The 20,695-nt window shown below is 42.4% G+C and overlaps 1 protein-coding gene across 1 annotated transcript in view; it reads right to left on the bottom strand.

Annotated features, from left to right (window-relative positions):
• LOC117507177 (dnaJ homolog subfamily C member 16-like) overlaps positions 1-20,695 on the bottom strand; it is a 54,804-nt gene that overhangs the window by 21,173 nt on the left and 12,936 nt on the right. Inside the window, exons 8-13 of the mRNA XM_034166988.1 lie at positions 17,186-17,316; positions 10,690-10,867; positions 7,665-7,847; positions 7,357-7,433; positions 5,801-5,881; positions 5,481-5,570 (exon numbers count right to left, since the gene is read on the bottom strand). Of these exons, the coding sequence (XP_034022879.1) occupies positions 5,481-5,570; positions 5,801-5,881; positions 7,357-7,433; positions 7,665-7,847; positions 10,690-10,867; positions 17,186-17,316 (740 nt within the window). The remainder of the gene's footprint in view (positions 1-5,480; positions 5,571-5,800; positions 5,882-7,356; positions 7,434-7,664; positions 7,848-10,689; positions 10,868-17,185; positions 17,317-20,695) is intronic.

Below are 20,695 nucleotides of genomic sequence, written 5' to 3'. Positions count from 1 at the left end.
CGCTGAGCCATTAATTATTATACAGAAAACAAATGCATACAAACGGGCTGAAATGCCAACAGCTAATGCTAACTTTTACATTGAAAAGGCCATAGACATGCTAACACGTTAGCATCGGTCCCGTTTTTAAGTTATAAAATACATCTATCAACTGTTTCAGAAGACCATAACAGGTTGGTTTAACATAAAAGGGTATACAAAAAACTAAGAAACTAAGATAAAGTGCAACGACTCAGCGGATCGAACCATTGCTTCATTGGTTTACGCTTCAAAGTGCAGTCGCTCTGCAGAAGCTTTTGATTACAGACCCACTGCAGGGTCTGCAATCAACGTAGAGAAATGATAATTTTCCCGACAAAGACCCTCAAAAACAACGGCCGCTCTGACGGACCGATAAGGGAATCGTTAAGCAAAAAGATTACTGATATCGGTAGATCGAATAATTTCTTAACGATACCCAACCCGAGATGTGGTCCGTGGTGCGAGACCAAACAAACATGGCGGACTCTGTGAAGTTTGATGACACTGAGATGTGAAGAAATTTGACTTTGCTGCCGCAAAATGTGGTAAAATAACTAGAATTTTGTGTATTTTTGTAGTGGCCCGAGCAAGCCATCACTTGATAAATTGTACTGGCCCGTAGTGGCCTGAAAGCGGGCCAAATCGGGACTGAACCAGGGGGGCAAATGGCTATGTTGAGCCCTGGTGTGTAAAAATTAAAAGCACCTACTTGCAGCAGAATGCTGAAAAAACAAAAAGCTCTGCGTGCGTGCGTGCGTGCGTGCGACTGAAGACAGCTGAAATTTGCCGTTTGGTATGCTTATCTATTTTGGGTCAAGGATGAATGGCACAACAACAGAATGTTGATAGGACTAATATTTTTGGATAACCTACAGGTATTGTCTAACGTTGCTAATTACATTCTGTACTAACACGCCATTTCAGCGGGGGGCGGTAAATCATCTTTATATTAAAAGCATGAGTGTGTGAGTACCCGCATGCGTGATTTTATTTAGTAAGTTAAATGTAGCTGCATAACATAATTGTAAATGTGATAAAATACACTTATTTCCATTGAGGTCCATTTAACAATCAACTGACAAAATAGAATAATAACATGCAATATTAATAATAAAAATTCTGATAATGGCAGCACAGTGGCTTAGTGTTTGGCACTGTTATCTTGCAGCAAAAAGGTCATGGGATCAAATCCCACCTGTTGCCTTTCTGTGTGGTATTTCCATGTTCTCCCTGTGTTTGCGTGGGTTCTCTCCAGGTGCTCCAGTTTCCTCCCACATCCAAAGACATGCAGGTTAGGTGGACTGGAAAATTTAAATTATCCATCGGTGTGTGTGTGCAGATGTGAATGTGTTTGTTTGTCTGTATGTGGCCCTGCATCAGACTGGTGTCCTGCTCAGGGTCTACCCTGCCTCATATCCTATGACTGCTGGGATAGGCTCTATATATATTTATATAGCACCAAATCACAACAATGCTGCCTCAAGGTGCTTCACACAGGAAAGGTCTAACCTGACCAGATGAGGCAGGGAGAATTAAGGGTCACAACGCATTCAAGAACAAATAATACATGAGTAAATCGTGGATTACTAGTTTTCAGCTGTCATTATGTTTATGCAATTATTAGAAAAATAAAAAAATAATAAAATAAAATATTTTCTCATGGGTTTGTGAAGAATTTGTACCACTGAAAATGGCAGCTTACAAGGTCAGATTTTTTTTTAATATAAGCTCTTGTATTTTCCCCCCTTGACTTCAAATTAATAGTTTAAGTGTGTGAATATTTAATACATGAAAATGTGAACATATGAGTTTACATTTTTGTTGCACACATTCTCACATCAATGAAAAAAAATTGATGGGAGAGTTCGTATATTTAATGTACAAGCTCTCCCATTTTGACATATTTACCCTCATTGCATCTCCCCTTTAATGAGAATATCATAGTCGTGTCAGCATGGAGTGTACAGACAGAATAAAGTAATCAAATAATGGAATAGCCCCACAGGTACATAGTCTTCAAAAGAACAAGCAACCCAGCAAATAAATGATGTATGCTGGTCTTATTATTAAGAATACAATACAATCCAATAGCTCCCCCTCTAGCTGCCACCTTATAGTGGTGGGGGAGTTTGCGTACCCGGATGATTCTAGGAGCTATGTTGTCGGGGGCTTTGTGCTCCCTGTAGGGTCTCCCAAGGCAAACAGGTCCTAGGTGACGGGTCAGACTAAGAGCAGTTCAGAACCTCCATGACCAGTAAAAAAAATCAAGGACCGAGACATCGCCCGGTATGGCGGAGCGGGGGCCCCACCCTGGAGCCAGGCCTGGGGTTGGGGCTCGTGCGCGAGCGCCTGGTGGTTGGGCCTTAGCCCATGGGGCCCAGCCGGGCTCAGCCCAAAAGAGCGACGTGGGCCCACCCTCCTGTGGGTTCAACACCTGCAGAGGGGGCCATGGGGGTCGGGTGCAGAGAGGATTGGGTGGCGGTCGAGGGCGGGTGGCCCGGCGGCCCGGTCCATGCTCACAGCCTCTGGCTGTTGGGACGTGGAATGTCACCTCGCTAGGGGGAAGGAGCCTGAGCTTGTGCGGGAGGTTGAGAGATACCGACTAGAGATAGTCGGGCTCACCTCCACGCATAGCTTGGGCTCTGGTACCCAACTCCTGGAGAAGGGTTGCCCACGGGGAGAGGCGGAGAGCTGGGGTCGCATTGCTTATTGCTCCCCAGCTCAGTCGCCATGTGTTGGAGTTCACTCCGATAAACGAGAGGGTTGCGTCCCTCTGCCTTCGGGTCGGGGACAGGTCTCTCATCGTTGTCTCTGCCTACCGGCCGAGCAGCAGTGCAGAGTACCCGACCTTCCTATAGTCTCGGAGGGGTACTAGATAGCGCTCCGACTGGGGACTCCATTGTTCTCCTGGGGGATTTCAACGCCCACGTGGGCCGTGACAGTGAGACCTGGATGGGGGTGATCGGGAAGCACGGCCTCCCCGATCTGAACCCGAGTGGTGTTCAGTTGTTGGACTTCTGTGCTAGTCACAGTTTGTCCATCACGAACACCATGTTCGAGCACAAGGGTGTCCATAAGTGCACGTGGCACCAGGACACCCTGAGCTGGAGGTCGATGATAAACTTTGTACTTGTATCATCTGACCTTCGGCCTCGTGTCTCGGACACTCGGGTGAAGAGAAGGGCAGAGCTGTCGACTGATCACCACCTGGTGGTGAGTTGGATCCGCTGGGAGGGGAGGAAGCCGGTCAGACCTGGCAGGCCCAAACGTATCGTGAGGGTCTGCTGGGAACGACTGACGGAACCCTCTGTCAGCGAGGTCTTCAACTTCCACCTCCGGGAGAGCTTCTCCCAGATCCCGGGGGAGGTTGGAGACACGGAGTCCGAGTGGACCATGTTCTCCACCTCCACTGTCGATGCGGCCGCTCATAGCTGTGGTCACAAGGTCTCTGGTGCCGGTCACGGTCCCCGAACCCGGTGGTGGACACCGGAAGTAAGGGATGCCGTCAAGCTGAAGAAGGAGTCCTACTTATCTTTGTTGGTAGGTGGGACCCCAGAGGCAGCCGACAGGTACCGGCAGGCCAAGCATGCTGCAAAAACTCGGGTCTGAGAGGAGTTCGGGGAAGCTATGGAGGAGGACTATCGGTCAGCCTTGAAGAGATTCTGGCAAACCGTCCAAACGCCTCAGGAGGCGGAAGCAGCTCTCCACCAGCATTGTTTACGGTGCGGATAGGGAGCTGTTGACCGTGACTGGTGATGTTGTCGGGCGGTGGAAGGAGTACTTCGAGGATCTCCTCAATCCCACTGTCACGTCTTCCGAAGAGGAAGCAGAGACTGGGGACTCAGAGGTGGACTCATCCATTACCCAGGCCGAAGTCACCGAGGTGGTTAGAAAGCTCCTCGGTGGCAAGGCTCCTGGGGTGGATGAAATCCGTCCTGAGTACCTTAAGTCTCTGGATGTTGTGGGACTGTCTTGGCTGACACGCCTCTGCAACATTGCGTGGCGATCGGGGACAGTGCCTCTGGATTGGCAGACCGGGGTGGTGGTCCCTCTGTTTAAGAAGGGGGACCGGAGGGTGTGTTCCAACTATTGGGGGATCACACTCCTCAGCCTCCCCGGTAAGGTCTATTCCAGAGTACTGGAGAGGAGAATTCGACCGATGGTCGAACCTCGGATTCAGGAGGAGCAGTGTGGTTTTCGTCCTGGTCGCGGCACACTGGTCCAGGTCTACATGCTCCATCGGGTGCTCGAGGGTTCATGGGAGTTTGCCCAACCAGTCCACATGTGTTTTGTGGATCTGGAGAAGGCGTTTGACCATGTCCCTCGGGGCGCCCTGTGGGGAGTGCTCTGGGAGTACGGGGTCCGGGGTCCTTTGCTAAGGGCTATCCGGTCCCTGTACGACCACAGCAGGAGCTTAGTTCGCATTGCCGGTAGTTAGTCAAACCTGTTTCCAGTGCACGTTGGCCTCCGCCAGGGCTGCCCTTTGTCACCGGTTCTGTTCATTATTTTTATGGACAGAATTTCTAGGCGCAGCCAGGGTGTAGAGGGGGTCTGGTTTGGGAACCACAGAATCTCGTCTCTGCTGTTTGCGGATGATGTGGTTCTGTTGGCTTCGTCAAATCAGGACCTTCAGCATGCACTGGGGCAGTTTGCAGCCGACTGTGAAGCGTCCGGGATGAAAATCAGCACCTCCAAATCCGAGGCCATGGTTCTCGACTGGAAAAAGGTGCTTTGCCCTCTTCAGGTCGGTGGAGTGTCCTTACCTCAAGTGGAGGAGTTTAAGTATCTTGGGGTCTTGTTCACGAGTGAGGGACGGATGGAGCGTGAGATCGACAGACGGATCGGTGCAGCATCTGCAGTGATGCGGTCGCTGTATCGGACCGTCGTGGTGAAGAGAGAGCTGAGTAGGGGGGCAAAGCTCTCGATTTACCGATCGATCTATGTTCCGATCCTCACCTGTGGTCATGAGATTTGGCTCATGACCGAAAGAACGAGATCGCGAGTACAAGCGGCCGAGATGAGTTTCCTCCGCAGGGTGGCTGGGCGCTCCCTTAGAGATAGGGTGAGGAGCTCTGTCACTCGGGAGGAGCTCGGAGTCGAGCAGCTTCTCCTCCACATCGAAAGGAGTCAGTTAAGGTGGCTCAGGCATCTTTTCCGGATGCCCCCTGGACGCCTCGCTGGAGAGGCGTTCCGGGCACGTCCCATTGGGAGGAGGCCCCGGGGAAGACCCAGGACACGCTGGAGGGACTACATCTCTCGGCTGGCTTGGGAACGCCTTGGTGTTCCCTGGAAGAGCTGGGGGAGGTGTGTGTGTGTGGATCGGAAGATCTGGGAGGCTTTGCTTGAGCTGCTGCCCCAGCGACCCGACTCCGGATAAAGCGGAAGAAAATGAATACAATCCAATAGCCATCATTAAGGAAGACCTTGTCAGAATTCATCATTTCATATCACTGTATTACCTTGAGGTACTGGCTTTATGCAAATCATCCTCTTCAGTTTGTGGTGGCTCCTTTGACTTTGGTTTCTGGAATTCACCTTCATTTGGCTCGCTGAGCACAGATAACAAAAAGCAAATCAGTGCACCACCAACAGTTCTGACATCTTCTGGGCAGCACTAGCCACTCAAAATTTGAAGTACCATACCTGCAGTCAATCCCAGGAATAAATATTAAGACAGTTGAAATCAACAAATTTCAACTGCAACTTGACAGCATCATTAATTACAAATAAGGATATAATGAGAATTTAGGAGTCTTGAAAAGATCAATGCCTTTCTCACCTGAAGGCTTGGATGATGACTGTCCCGAAGAAAATGAAGAGTGCAGAAAAGAGCAACAACAGGATGGGCATCATCTCTCGCCTTTAAGACAAACATGTTCAAATGTAACATTACTGTTTAAGTCACAATAATAAGGAAAAGAGATGAAAGAGTTATATCACAAAACCAGTGGCTTTTGAAGTGAGATTTTGATTTTTTTTTTTTTTTCCCCCTCTTTGTTGTGTTGCAAGCTCACAGTAAAATCACAGCAAAATTAACACTGCCAGTGTACATATGGTCCCACTCTGGTCAGAGTGGGACCATATGTTCCCACTCTGGTCAGAGTGGGACCATATGTTCACTGTCAGTGTTAATTTAACACTGTTAATGTTAGTTGTACACTGGTGATTTTACTGTGTTGAAATACCATCACCACAACACTGGATGGGAGTGTGGCAGATCATCAGGGCCCGGTTTCATAAAGCGGTCTTTTAGTCTACTAAACTTATTTAGTCGACTAAGATTAGTCCCCCAACATTAGCTGTCTAATCTCTATTTCACATCAACAGCTAAACTTGTAGATTAGCCATCTAATGTTAGTCGACAATTTTCACGGGCATAGCGGCCTCATGAGTTAACAAGAAACGCCTCCAATGCGAATATTTCTGGGTTGGTCGTCTGCTATAACTATGGCCGGAAACAGGCCCTGAGGAGAAGTGCTCTCAGCCTTGGCATCCGAAAACATCTCCAGTGGATTATTCTGGTCCAAACAACATCCGCTCCCGCCTCAAGACTCTCTTCCTTCCTACTCCATCAAGTGGCAGTACATGATAGCTATCATTTTTTGAGGTAAGACACTGAAGTTCTGTCGACTAAAATAGGCTAAAATCTTTAGTCGGCTAATGCAAAACTTTAGCCGACAAAGCATTTTGTGCAGCGGCTAGTGTCAAAACAGTCAACTAAATGAGTTTAGTTGACTAAATAACATTTGACTGCTTTATGAAGCCGGGCCCAGGTAGACATTTTGCATTCATGAAATATTACTAACAGTCAGTGTGCAAATAATTAAGCGTACAGAAAACAAATCAGCCCACACAGAACAGTTACAGTTACATTTGTGATCATTTCATGAGATGCTTCACAGTGACAATGAGATGTTATAAAGTTTTGTGTAGATCCCTCACACACACATAATGGAACAACCAAGCTGATTAATTTCGTTAACTGTACACTAAACTGAACAGTCTGATACAACATGGAAACTATGTTGTTTAATACATTGAGATGTAAATGGTGGGAAATAAAAGTTGAAATTCTTTCTCCTCATATTCAGTTTTTTTTATTTGTTTGTTTGCTGTTTTTCCCATCCCAAATATCCTCATTGTAGAGTAACAACAACTGAATTAGCCCTAGTGTTCCAACACTTTGGAAGGGGACTGCAGCAGTATCTTGGTGTAGAATTACAGATCGTCATTTTCCTAAAAACACAACTCAGATTTTTTGTTTCATCGTTTTGCACCAATTAGTTTAGATGTTTAAACAAATGGCTGTAGAGTTCCTAATACATGTCTGCTTACCAGTTGGAGTAGAGAAGGTCATCATATATTTGAAGGATATAATCATGGGCAACATTCATCCAATGAACAAGAAAAATCTAGAGAAAAATTCAACAAGACAAACGATAGTTTAAAAACAACAATAAAAACTTTCACTTTGTAAAACTTCAACCTCATACTTATGGGTGTGTGTCTGCATGAGGGATCCCAAAATAAATGGAATTGTAATACAGGGGCAATGTAGACATTTTAACATGCCCTTGCTACTATATGTCCAACCTGCCCTATGTTTTCACAAAGATGCAAAGTGTGAGTGTGTTGTTTCTTACAGGGGCCATTTCATTGTTGAGGTCTGGCAGTGTGGCATCAGAGCTCAGATAGTTGGGGTCTTTCTGCAGAAGCTCTAGGTGTTCATGGAGGTGGTACTTATCTTCTTCATTGCCATTCCAGCCACCACTCACAAAGTGGTAGAGGACCTTACCAGTCTGGCTCTTCCTTTCGAGGATCACCACCTATCCGTGATTAGTGGCAAGATGGTTTATTTTTATTTAATCCATTCTGACAGTCAAACCCTGTATGCATCAATTAGAAATGATTTCATGGGTTAAAGCAATAAATTTCCATCTGACTGAAATTTTTTTTCCTGGCAAAAATCAATGCCAGCAATTCCCTAAAATATGGCGTAGTGGGGGTACACACTGTTTTTTCCTCAATAAATACAATAAACACATTATACAGTATACAAGTCTATTTTAAATAGCCTCTAAGGAGAGAGAGAGAGAGACAAACAAAGCAAAAAGGTACATGAAAGGGTGGTGGGGGTGGGGTGTAGTCTTGATTCTGGAGGATCTGGGGGTGCTTCCCCAGAAAATTTTTAAAAGAGCAAGTCAAATTTTGTATATTCTGGTGAATTTTAATGGATATGAAGTCCACTGAAACAACAAAAACTCACTTCAAACTGTCAAGTAAAAACACAGTATTGATTATGGGGGTCTGGGGGTGCTCACCCAGAAATTTTTTTTAAAAGAGCAAGTCAAATTTTGTATATTCTGGTGATTTTTAATGGGTTTGAAGACCTCTGAAACAAAGAAAACTCACTTCAAACTGTCAAGTAAAAACACATTATTGATTATGGGGGGTCTTGGGCATCTCCCCCAGTATTTTGTATATTCTAGTGAATTTTAATAGGTATGAAGCCCTCTGAAACAAAGAAAACTTACTTCAAACTGTCAAGTAAAAATTCTTTGTCTTCTGTAATATTCCGATCAGTTCTATTCCGGTAAATGCGCCAAAAGGGTGCTGTGTCACTGGTTGTACAGTCAATAGGACAAATATATGCATAATAATCCAATTGCATTGGATTTCCTGCCTCAATTCTCTCTCTCTCTCTCTCTCACACACACACACACACACACACACACACTAGAGCATGACACGGGAGTGGATTTTCACTCCCGTCCCATCCCGCTCCCAGAAAAAAAAAATCCCATCCTGTCCCAATCCTAGACTGCAGTAAAAAAATAAATCTCATCCCGTCCCACTCCTGTAAAGATGACTCCCAATCCCATCCCGCTCCCACTCAAAATCAGTCCCACTCCCATGCCACTCCCGTATGTCTCGCGCCGTGATGATCAATCAGGGACTGAATATGTAGTGACGTGGAGATGTCTGGAGTTTGACTGAAGATGTGAACATGTCCTGTATCTGGTAGCAGCCTGTGAGCAGGACTTATGTCTCTTTTGTCCTTTATTTCATAATTATGAGAGAGTTTTTGGAGCGAGCAGCAGCACCAGCAGTGGGAGCGGAGTTTCTTTTTCTTTTCATTTTACGTGCGCGAGCGAATCGTCCATGGAGATTATTTTACTTATTAACTACACAGATGTATAATAAAACAAATGGTGACTGGTTTCTAAACACAATTATGACAGACGTTTTTGGGAAAGAGCGAGGAGCAGCAAGCAGCAGAGTTTTTTTTTTTTTTTTTACGTTCGCGCGAGAGCAAATCGCCTGTTGAGAATATTTTATTAATTAACTACACAGATGTATAATAAAACAAATGGTAACTGGTTTCTAAATACAATTATGACAGAGTTTTGGGGGGAAGAGCAATCTACAGTCCCATAGCAGGCAGCAGAGTTTCTTTTTTTTTTATTGTTTACATATGCGTGCGTGAACAGGACAGGAGGTCCTCAAACTGGGTCCTGCAGAGGTGGAAGGACCGCTGAAAGCGGCCGTCATCCAGACGCAGCTCCTGCAGCAAATAATGATACTCTGTGTATTGGGAGCTTTCCACAACAACTCGCTCCGTGTGATCAAGGTCTGTCATGTTAACTTGACTGACAACCGGAGCCGGCAAGCGGAATGGAAGCTCCTCCTATTTGATGATGCACATGGGCGAATTTTCGCAGCAAAAGCGGAGCGACACACCGGGCGAAGGAGGCGCGTCCGTCGCCAAGCAACCCCTGCAAATTTGTAGCGTCTGATCGCGCCCGGTGTGAACCCGTTTTGGTTGTTTTAAATAGATGAAAATCATCATCTATTTTTGGCATTCCCGCTCCTGCCCGCTCCCGTTGATTTTTATTCCCGTCCCATCCCAATCACGGGATTGATAAAATTTTGACTCCCATCCCACGGGAATCCCGCAGGAATCACGTGACCCACGGGGATTCCCGAAAAATGTCATCCTCTAACACACACACATATATATATATATATACATATATATATACATATACACACACATATATACATATGTGTATGAAGTTCTCATTTTAGTTGGGCTGTCATTTAATTGCAAATGGAAAAAGACAATTGAGCAAATTTTAAGAGTAATTTTCCAGTTCTTACTTAATGTTTTTCCATGTGACAGGAAATCATCAAAATGAATATTACTCCAGTGTTAACTATTAAGTGCCTGGAGAATAGTTACGTGAGGGAGAACAGTTTATTAACAAGACAGCTGAACCAGATCTGCTGCTATCATCAGACAAGGACAACACTTCAGATAACACCTGAGAAGAAAGGCTGCTCATCCATTTCCTCAGTTCTTAATGTCATTTCCTTGGACTCTCGTGTGTCAAGAGTGGTACTAAGACCCCAGGACTGTAGCAAGTGTAGCATTCTCGATAGCGACTAAGAGCTTTAGAACCTATCGTACTGCCACTCTTGCTGACATGGAAATGATAATTATTCATCATTTTTCATTATCATCACACCTCTTCAATACCTACAAGTTATTGAAAAACAAGCTGATTTTAACAGACTACTCACTGTAAAAAAATGTTATTTAAACCACACAAGAAATTGCTGTTATTTTTACGCACACACAAGTGAGTGAGAGAGCAAGAGACTGACCTGAGCAGACTGTGCAGTCTGGTTGTGGCATAGCGCCTGACAGAATGGCTGCTGTTGGCGTTGGTTGATGTATACAAACCGTAGCACGTCTTTTGTGTTTGCTGAAGCAAAGTCCAGGAAGGCTTTATTACCAGGATGAAAAACCTGATCATCACCTGTGATCAGCAGCACACAGTACCTGAAATGTAATTTATTCAGTTAATTCACTTTAAAGCCACAATTTCATTTTCAAGTTTTTTTTTTCTGCCAGATGCTTTTCAGTTCATTTTGACAACTATGATAATACCCTATGTGCAGTGGTGGGCACACTTCTGATAATCCGATAACAGATAATTATCGAAGATAATGTTTTCATTATCGGATTATCTTTTTAGATAAATTTAAAAACCATCATCGGACTAATTATCTTCCGATGAATTACCGTCCGATAACTTTTAGACCGATAACGTACTAAACTAAGCTGAACAGTGAAAAACATTTTTAAAACTGTTAAAGCTGTTGAGGCCTACCTGTTAAAAGTTTCCTAATAAGCATGTTGTTCTACCCACTCTAAACCACTCTATCGTCTGTAAGCAAAGGAGAACTGGTGACCAAAAAAAAAAAATCATTTCCTTTAACACCATACTAATATAATCGCAATGTCACCAAGTCATCCAGAGGCATACATGTTTAACTTATGGTTCAAATTTTAACCACTCATTTTAGACAAGTTATTTAAAATTATTGTCATGTCTGAAGTTTATGAAGTGAAAATATCAGATATATGTTTTTGTTTTAAAGTAATGTGCTAATTTTTAAGGTTTTGTGAGCACATGCTGTGCCAGGCAGCAATGCATTATGGGTAGCATAAGGTAATCTCAGACGTTCACGACAGGACAAATGCATTTCAGACACTCTGTTCAGGGTCCACAGATAACAGCATTAAACTCTAGTGCCTAAAACTCTCGTGAATATATTCTCTGGGTTTATAGACAGATAGAAGATAGAATCTCATTGTTACGCAGATGATACCCAGCTTTATCTATCCATGAAGCCAGAGGACACACACCAATTAGCTAAACTGCAGGATTGTCTTACAGACATAAAGACATGGATGACCTCTAATTTCCTGCTTTTAAACTCAGATAAAACTGAAGTTATTGTACTTGGCCCCACAAATCTTAGAAACATGGTGTCTAACCAGATCCTTACTCTGGATGGCATTACCCTGACCTATAGTAATACTGTGAGAAATCTTGGAGTCATTTTTGATCAGGATATGTCATTCAAAGCGCATATTAAACAAATATGTAGGACTGCTTTTTTGCATTTACGCAATATCTCTAAAATTAGAAAGGTCTTGTCTCAGAGTGATGCTGAAAAACTAATTCATGCATTTATTTCCTCTAGGCTGGACTATTGTAATTCATTATTATCAGGTTGTCCTAAAAGTTCCCTGAAAAGCCTTCAGTTAATTCAAAATGCTGCAGCTAGAGTACTAACGGGGACTACAACCCCTGGCAAAAATTATGGAATCACCGGCCTCGGAGGATGTTCATTCAGTTGTTTAATTTTGTAGAAAAAAAAGCAGATCACAGACATGACAAAACTAAAGTCATTTCAAATGGCAACTTTCTGGCTTTAAGAAACACTATAAGAAATCAAGAAAAAAAGACTGTGGCAGTCAGTAACGGTTACTTTTTTAGACCAAGCACAGGAAAAAAATATGGAATCACTCAATTCTGAGGAAAAAATTATGGAATCACCCTGTAAATTTTCATCCCCAAAACTAACACCTGCATCATATCAGATCTGCTCGTTAGTCTGCATCTAAAAAGGAGTGAACACACCTTGGAGAGCTGTTGCACCAAGTGGACTGACATGAATCATGGCTCCAACACGAGAGATGTCAATTGAAACAAAGGAGAGGATTATCAAACTCTTAAAAGAGAGTAAATCATCACGCAATGTTGCAAAAGATGTTGGTTGTTCACAGTCAGCTGTGTCTAAACTCTGGACCAAATACAAACAACATGGGAAGGTTGTTAAAGGCAAACATACTGGTAGACCAAGGAAGACATCAAAGCGTCAAGACAGAAAACTTAAAGCAATATGTCTCAAAATTCGAAAAATGTACAACAAAACAAATGAGGAACGAATGGGAGGAAACTGGAGTCAACGTCTGTGACCGAACTGTAAGAAACCGCCTAAAGGAAATGGGATTTACATACAGAAAAGCTAAACGAAAGGCATCATTAACACCTAAACAGAAAAAAACAAGGTTACAATGGGCTAAGGAAAAGCAATTGTGGACTGTGGATGACTGGATGAAAGTCATATTCAGTGATGAATCTCGAATCTGCATTGGGCAAGGTGATGATGCTGGAACTTTTGTTTGGTGCCTTTCCAATGAGATTTATAAAGATGACTGCCTGATGAGAACATGTAAATTTCCACAGTCATTGATGATATGGGGCTGCATGTCAGGTAAAGGCACTGGGGAGATGGCTGTCATTACATCATCAATAAATGCACAAGGTTATGTTGATATTTTGGACAATTGAAAGGATGTTTGGGGATGATGAAATCATTTTTCAAGATGATAATGCATCTTGCCATAGAGCAAAAACTGCAAAAACATTCCTTGCAAAAAGACACATAGGGTCAATGTCATGGCATAGGGTCAATGTCAATGAGCAGATCTGATTTGACGCAGGTGTTAATTTGGGGGATGAAAATTTACAGGGTGATTTCATAATTTTTTCCTCTGCTTGGTCTAAAAAAGTAACCGTTACTGACTGCCACAATCTTTTTTTCTTGATTTCTTATAGTGTTTCTTAAAGCCAGAAAGTTGCCATTTGAAATGACTCTAGTTTTGTATCATGTCTGTGATCTGCTTTTTTTCTACAAAATGAAACAACTGAATGAACATCCTCTGAGGCCGGTGATTCCATAATTTTTGCCAGGGGTTGCAGAAGGAGAGAGCATATCGCACCCATATTGGCCTCTCTTCATTGGCTTCCTGTTAATTCTAGAATAGAATTTAAAATTCTTCTTCTTACTTATAAGGTTTTGAATAATCAGGTCCCATCTTATCTTAGGGACCTCATAGTACCATATCACCCCAATAGAGCGCTTCGCTCTCAGACTGCAGGCTTACTTGTAGTTCCTAGGGTTTGTAAGAGTAGAATGGGAGGCAGAGCCTTCAGCTTTCAGGCTCCTCTCCTGTGGAACCAGCTCCCAATTCAGATCAGGGAGACAGACACCCTCTCTACTTTTAAGATTAGGCTTAAAACTTTCCTTTTTGCTAAAGCTTATAGTTAGGGCTGGATCAGGTGACCCTGAACCATCCCTTAGTTATGCTGCTATAGACTTAGACTGCTGGGGGGTTCCCATGATGCACCCAGTGTTTCTTTTTATTCACCTCTTTTTGCTCTGTATGCACCACTCTGCTTTTAATCATTGGTGACTGATCTCTGCTCTCTTCCACAGCATGTCTTTTTCCTGGTTCTCTCCCTCAGCCCCAACCAGTCCCAGCAGAAGACTGCCCCTCCCTGGGCCTGGTTCTGCTGGAGGTTTCTTCCTGTTAAAAGGGAGTTTTTCCTTCCCACTGTCGCCAAGTGCTTGCTCACAGGGGGTCGTTTTGACCGTTGGGGTTTTTACGTGCCTTACAATATAAAGCGCCTTGGGGCAACTGTTTGTTGTGATTTGGCGCTATATAAATAAAATTGATTGATTGATTGATTGACGTTAGTGTATTTGCGTTTGTTAAATTCCACGCATCTTAAATGTAGCAGACACGGATTATCTGGAATTTGTTTGACATTTTTTCAAGGCCGCTACTGCCATCTACTGGCCAGGAGTGTCCATGGCAGTATTAAACGTCTGGGTACATGGCTGCTCTCAAAGTGTTGGTATTGTCCATTGTCCAGGCGCTTTTTGTGTGCATATATGTTAACTTTGTATTCTAAAACTACGGTTAGAAGTAATTCCGACTCATCGGTCCACACGAACGAGGTTGGCGCCATGTTTTTAGTTTTTGTGGAAGTGACAACAAGAGAATAAGGCTGATCTGATTGGATAGAATTTTAATCAGTACCGCCACCCAAAGGTTTGGCAGACTAATTACAACACATTTATACGGTTCGATGTGGATGGATTTTTTTTTTTAAATGACGTAGTGTGGATGAAGTTTTTTCCCCTAACTGAAAGGGTAAGATATTCGGTTTACAAATACCCGACAACGTGTGTACATGGCCTTATGTCTGTGAAAGGCACTATATAAATAAATTTACTTACTTACTAATATTGAGTGCACGTTTACAACATCATAAAAGTTTTAAAACATGCAATTGCGATGACACTTCCAGGGCTCTGTAAAAATGCCTGTTTTTACAAATAAAAATGGAATATTTTACAAAAGCACATTTATCTTTAAACCAATACACGACACACGTCACATTAACGTATTGGTTTACATAATGGATTACTGAACCAATCACTGTTTAGCACTTTTACCCAGAATGATTTGCGGTCTGTTTGTTACAAAACCTCAGAATTAGTGCCTTATTCAACATTTAAAGATATATTATAAGAGATAATATAATATTAAGATAATAGATATTATATTTTATCTTTGTACAAATGACAGAATTGACATTAATAGAGTTATTCTATCAGTATTTTCAAAAACCATAAGTTAGTAATGACTTTATTTTTCAAGACCTCCGCCTGACCGGAGTGTTGAAATTGATAAGAGTTGGCCTTATGGCTGCTCTTGGTGTGCCTCTGTGGTGGGAGCGCTGTTATAAACAAGAGCTTCCACAGGGGCAGAATGTTGAAAGAAAAATAATTATGATTAGTAAAGAGTTGATTTCGTGGTGCTCTCAGGATTTGTCTGTGCTGCTTCCTGCAGGGAGCAGCATGGTCAAACATTCTTGCTTATTCTTTAGGTCTTTTAACCGCTTTGATGCTTTCAAAAGCGATCGTGTTAAAAATCAATTCAGCTCTTTAGTAACTGTAAAACCGGACCGTGTAACACCGAATTTATCGATTATCTGTAACTTCCTGATACATTTTTGGGTGGTTTATTGGTTTATCTTTATCAAAGATAACTTTTCAGTTATCTTATTATCTGTTATCGAAGTTAATTTTTTGGTTATCTGTGCCCACCACTGCCTATGTGCACAGTGTCACTGACTTACTGCTGCAAACTGTAAGCTCCAAGTTATTTCCATTACATGCATTTTCCAGTGTCCCACATTTATAGCTTTTCCTTGCAAATAAAAACATGTCAGAATATATGACAAAGATGTGAGAGGGCACCATCATTCAGATAAATGACACAGCTGTCGTTATAAGTGTCAAGTCCATTTCTGATTTCGTGTGCAAATCAGATTTGAGTGTAATTTACAGAATTGAATGGATTGATCTAGAGGTGTATTTCAGTCTTACTGTGTAAACATTGCATGTTTAGAGGTCTGTGTATGTGGGAAAAATGCCATCATATGTAAATGTGGCCTACATAGATAGTTTCTCATAGGCTATAATTTAATTCAGAGATGATTTTAATGTGCCTCATGCCCCAAGACTGCTGGGATGGGCGCCCGCCCCACCCACCCACCCACCGGACCCTTAACTGGAGTAAGCGGGTATAGAAAGCGGATGGATGAATTATTTAATGTGTTGCTGAGGAACACATACCATAAATGTTCAGATAAAGTGTGAAGCACCTCAGTGACTAAGCAGTGATGCATCTTAAAAGAGAATCTAAAGTGAAAAGGATTATAGGAATAAAGATGAAAGGTATTTGATGGTTCCTTTGGACTACAGTTAACATCTATCGATTTTAAATATTTGTTAAGTGAAGCACTGTCATGAATGTGGTTCCAAAGTAAACAATAGGTCTCATAATCCAATCAATGACAGATTTCCTGTGAAAGGGAGTGTCTGTCCACTGTAGGATTTCCGTTAAAGTTGGTCTAATGGCTATTCGGTTATGCCTCTTCCAGGAATCCTACTCTATCCGCTATACACCTAGTCCATAAGGAAAATAGATCCTTCTTCAGGAAGGCAGTTTGGATTAAATTTCCAGTGTGATGCAAAATACAGTGGCCCCCTCTATTAAGGCCACCTGAACTGCACAATAAAAGTGGCCACATCAGCATGTGTGTACAGTACTCAATAACATATTGCTTCAAGCATGAACTATGTGGGGGGCCCAACCAGTCCCAGCAGAAGACTGCCCCTCCCTGAGCCTGGTTCTGCTGGAGGTTTCTTCCTGTTAAAAGGGAGTTTTTCCTTCCCACTGTAGCCAAGTGCTTGCTCACAGGGGGTCGTTTTGACCGTTGGGGTTTTACATAATTATTGTATGGCCTTGCCTTACAATATAAAGCGCCTTGGGGCAACTGTTTGTTGTGATTTGGCGCTATATAAAAAAAATTGATTGATTGATTGAATGCAAGAAATGAATATGGTTGTACAGCTGAAGTTAAATTTCACAGTCAAAATATCGTACTTCCTCCGCTGGTGGATCCGTTTGACAGGACACAGCTCTTCAAACAGCTGCTGGTTGACCAGCCGTGGCACTTTCAGGAACTTGTTGCTAGAGACAAATTCCCACATAATCTGTCGTTTCATTCCTCTGGCCTAAGAGAGAAAAGACAAGACAGTGGTAAAAGACAAAAAAAAGTTTTAAAGGGAGTGGATATGGTAACACTGATTAATAAACAAACAGTAATGCTGAGAGCACAATATCCCCCACTGGCAAATGCTGCTTTGGTATCAGTGCTTGCTACATTCTGATAACATTTCAAGGTATGCGATTAGTTGATTTCAGAATGCAGATACCAACTCATGAAACTAGCAGTGTCTAGGTTTGTTAATCAAGACCCATTCTTGTACAATATTACTACTGGGCACCACCGTCTTGTTTGAGGGCGGCCGCTAAAGGGGTAAAATAAGACGCATATGATGCAAATTTTTCCACATCCGGGGACAGCCCTCGTCAGAAACATGCCACTTTGTCTGAGTTTGTGGCCAAATTACATGCAAATGCAAAGAAAAAGTGATGATGCGATGAAAACTGGACATGTGTTGTGGTTTGTTTTTGATCCCCGGTGTTGCCGACCAAATGGTCCACCCTAAAGATTGGTCCGCTCTGCCTTCATTGTGCCTTCACTGCGCTTACGTCTGAGACTGCATCTCAGTCCGAGTCTCTAAACCCAAAGCAATCAAAGGGAATAATGTGATTATTAACCATCAGATGGCAAATTAAAACCTCTTAAAATCATACTGAAGTCAGTTTTAAGCAGAAACGATAGCATAATCGTAGTGAATCACTACGGACGCTCCAAAATGACGTAGGCGCAGCAGCACATCAAACTCAGACATGCTGCTGTGGCGCTCTGATCAGTTACCCATGTTTTATTATGATATAATGCTGAATTTACGTGGAAATGATTGTTGTACAAAAGCTTCAGATATCTGTCACTGAGATGGATAATGGAGTGCAGTTTTAAGCAGAAATGAGGTGATAATTGGTGAATTGTTGCTGACGTTCCGAAATGATGCATGCGCAGTGAAGGCGGGGCAGACCGATTTTTAGGGGAGACCGTTCGGTTGGCGACAATGGAGCTCAAACGTGCCGAGGTGGTTGTGCAGGAAAGAGAATGCAACTACTCTGGCAAGGTGTGTAGGCTAACACTTACTGACACAACCTCTCCCATTTACCTTGTCATCACTTCTCCACTGGTAACTGAAAAAAAAAAAAACTGCACTTTTTGCGATTACATTGGTGGTTGCAGTCAAAAACAAAACAGTACACCATTTTTCCATTAGAAGTAATGCTGTTTGTGGGGAAAGACTAATCCCCGGACAGAGTGTGGGAGTGTCAGCACAAACCATTTGGAGGATGGGGTTTTCAGCAGAAACCATTTTAAACTGGCATGTCTGCTAGGTGGTGGCGAATATGCTTTTAAGCAGTGGTGGGCACAGCTAACCAAAAAGTTAGCTTCAATAACCATTAATCCGATAACTGAAAAATTTTCTTTTACGACACTAAACTGGTAAACTGCTAAAAAATGTATCTTTATTACAGATAACAGATGACTGAAACTTTTACTATTGATTCGACGCGCCCACATCAGATTACACTGTCGGCTTCTGATGAACCATTTCACATTAAACGCCGCAGGGGCTGCTGGGTAAATTCAAGGATCACAAACGCAAAAAGAACGCACAAAAATGAATAAAAAAAAAAAAAAAACAAACACTGTCATCATCTTTCAAAAGCAGTAAAACGCAGTATTAGAAGTCACAGTTTATCTCGGTATTATATACACCGTCATTTACGAACTAAAAGCTGCTGCTTTTTTCCACACACTTTGAACCCTGCAGCCTAAACAACCGAAATATGTCCATTAATGCACTGATTGGCAGAGTAAAAGACACGTAGTAAATATATATTCTTACCTGTTAGTTTCAGTGGGATTCATTAAATTCTGAAGAAAATATTCCACATAAAGCAACCTGATTATCCAAAACGGTGTGTAAATGGTGAAGAAAAGTCCCTCACAGCTGCGCCATGAGAGCTCCTCTCTCCAACCGAGTCTTGGCGATTAAATTATCCCATGCCACAAAGAAATAAAATCATGTTAAAATTAGTCTGTTTGTGAACCTAAACTACACTACCCACAATCCCGCCTGCGTCGACCGGCCAATCACGTCATCAGCAAGCAACAGCCAGTCTGCTATAAACCACTGATCTACACACGACAGGGATTAAAATGTTTGATTTTAAGGTTTACAAACGTTTTTGACTGTTAACCTTTTCTCACTTTACCAGCACAAAAATGTTAGCGGACTGAAAGTTATCCTAACTAAATTCATCATAAGACAATTGGTCCGATGATGGTTTTAAAACTAATCTGAAAAGCTAATCCGTGCGTGTTGGTTTTTACAAATAAATGTGTATTTGCAAAATATGTCATTTTTTTTATTTGTTAAAAAAGGCATTTGAAAAATTTAAAATTCTGTTTATTAAGTTGTGATTCAGCCAGGCAGCAACAACTGTGTGATATAACCAGGCGTTATATGTGCTAATATGCCAGTCATTCACACTGCCATCTACTGGCGGTGTTTAAACTCAAAACCGACCTGTCAGTAGTTGAGTATACTGGAGACAATACTGAAAGTTATCCGTTATCAGTTAAATGAAGCTTCTGCTGATTTTTTTATTGGTTTATATGGTTTAGCATTATAAAAGTCACCTTTTCAGTTAGCTGATTAGTAGTTATCAAAACTAACTTTTTCGGTTAGCTGTGCTCACCGCTGAAGGTTCCGAGACAGACTCTAGTCAGTTGGGTGTGGAAGTCCTGCAAAGTTAGGGCATTTATTCTGCTTTTCCATGTCTGGTGTTATTTTTGGGTTGTGCATTAAAAACTTGCGTTTTTCTGCTACACAAAATAAAACAAGAACAGTACCGTTTGATGGGTTCAAATAAAGGCTAATGTGGCAGGAACGCAACACTCTCCAGGAAGCCGAATGAAACGGGTTAATCCCAAACTCCACCTACAGCGCTGAATGTGTATGATGGGTTAATTATCTCTTTTTCCCCAAAACAGCGATTGCAACAACATGGAGTGCATGGACATATTATCAAATAAATGAATGTACATCCAGGGTCAGTCTCCAGGTTGAGGGTGTATTGTCACAGTTCTATTCCTCCTACATAAGCTTTGTATCTGGCTTATAACACAGGACAATGACAGACACTATTCCTGACATCATTTGGTTTGCAAATTTTGCTTACACAACTCGCATTTCAAGCCCCAGCAGTTAACACACAGTGATGATATTATTTGGTTACATTACACTAGTAGGATACTTACAAATTACAAAACCCTGACAGAGCTTCTAGTGAATGTCTACAACCAGATTTAATACACTGTTGAATGATGAACTATTGCTGCCGGACACAAAATACCCAGCATGGTTTAAAGCAGTGGGAATATGTTCAGGTTTCAGT

The sequence above is a fragment of the Thalassophryne amazonica genome, chromosome 3 (genome assembly GCF_902500255.1).
Source record: "Thalassophryne amazonica chromosome 3, fThaAma1.1, whole genome shotgun sequence".
Taxonomy (NCBI): Eukaryota; Metazoa; Chordata; class Actinopteri; order Batrachoidiformes; family Batrachoididae; genus Thalassophryne; species Thalassophryne amazonica.
The sequence above is the reverse complement of the archived record's forward strand: the minus strand, read 5'-3'. Positions and strand labels throughout refer to the sequence as shown.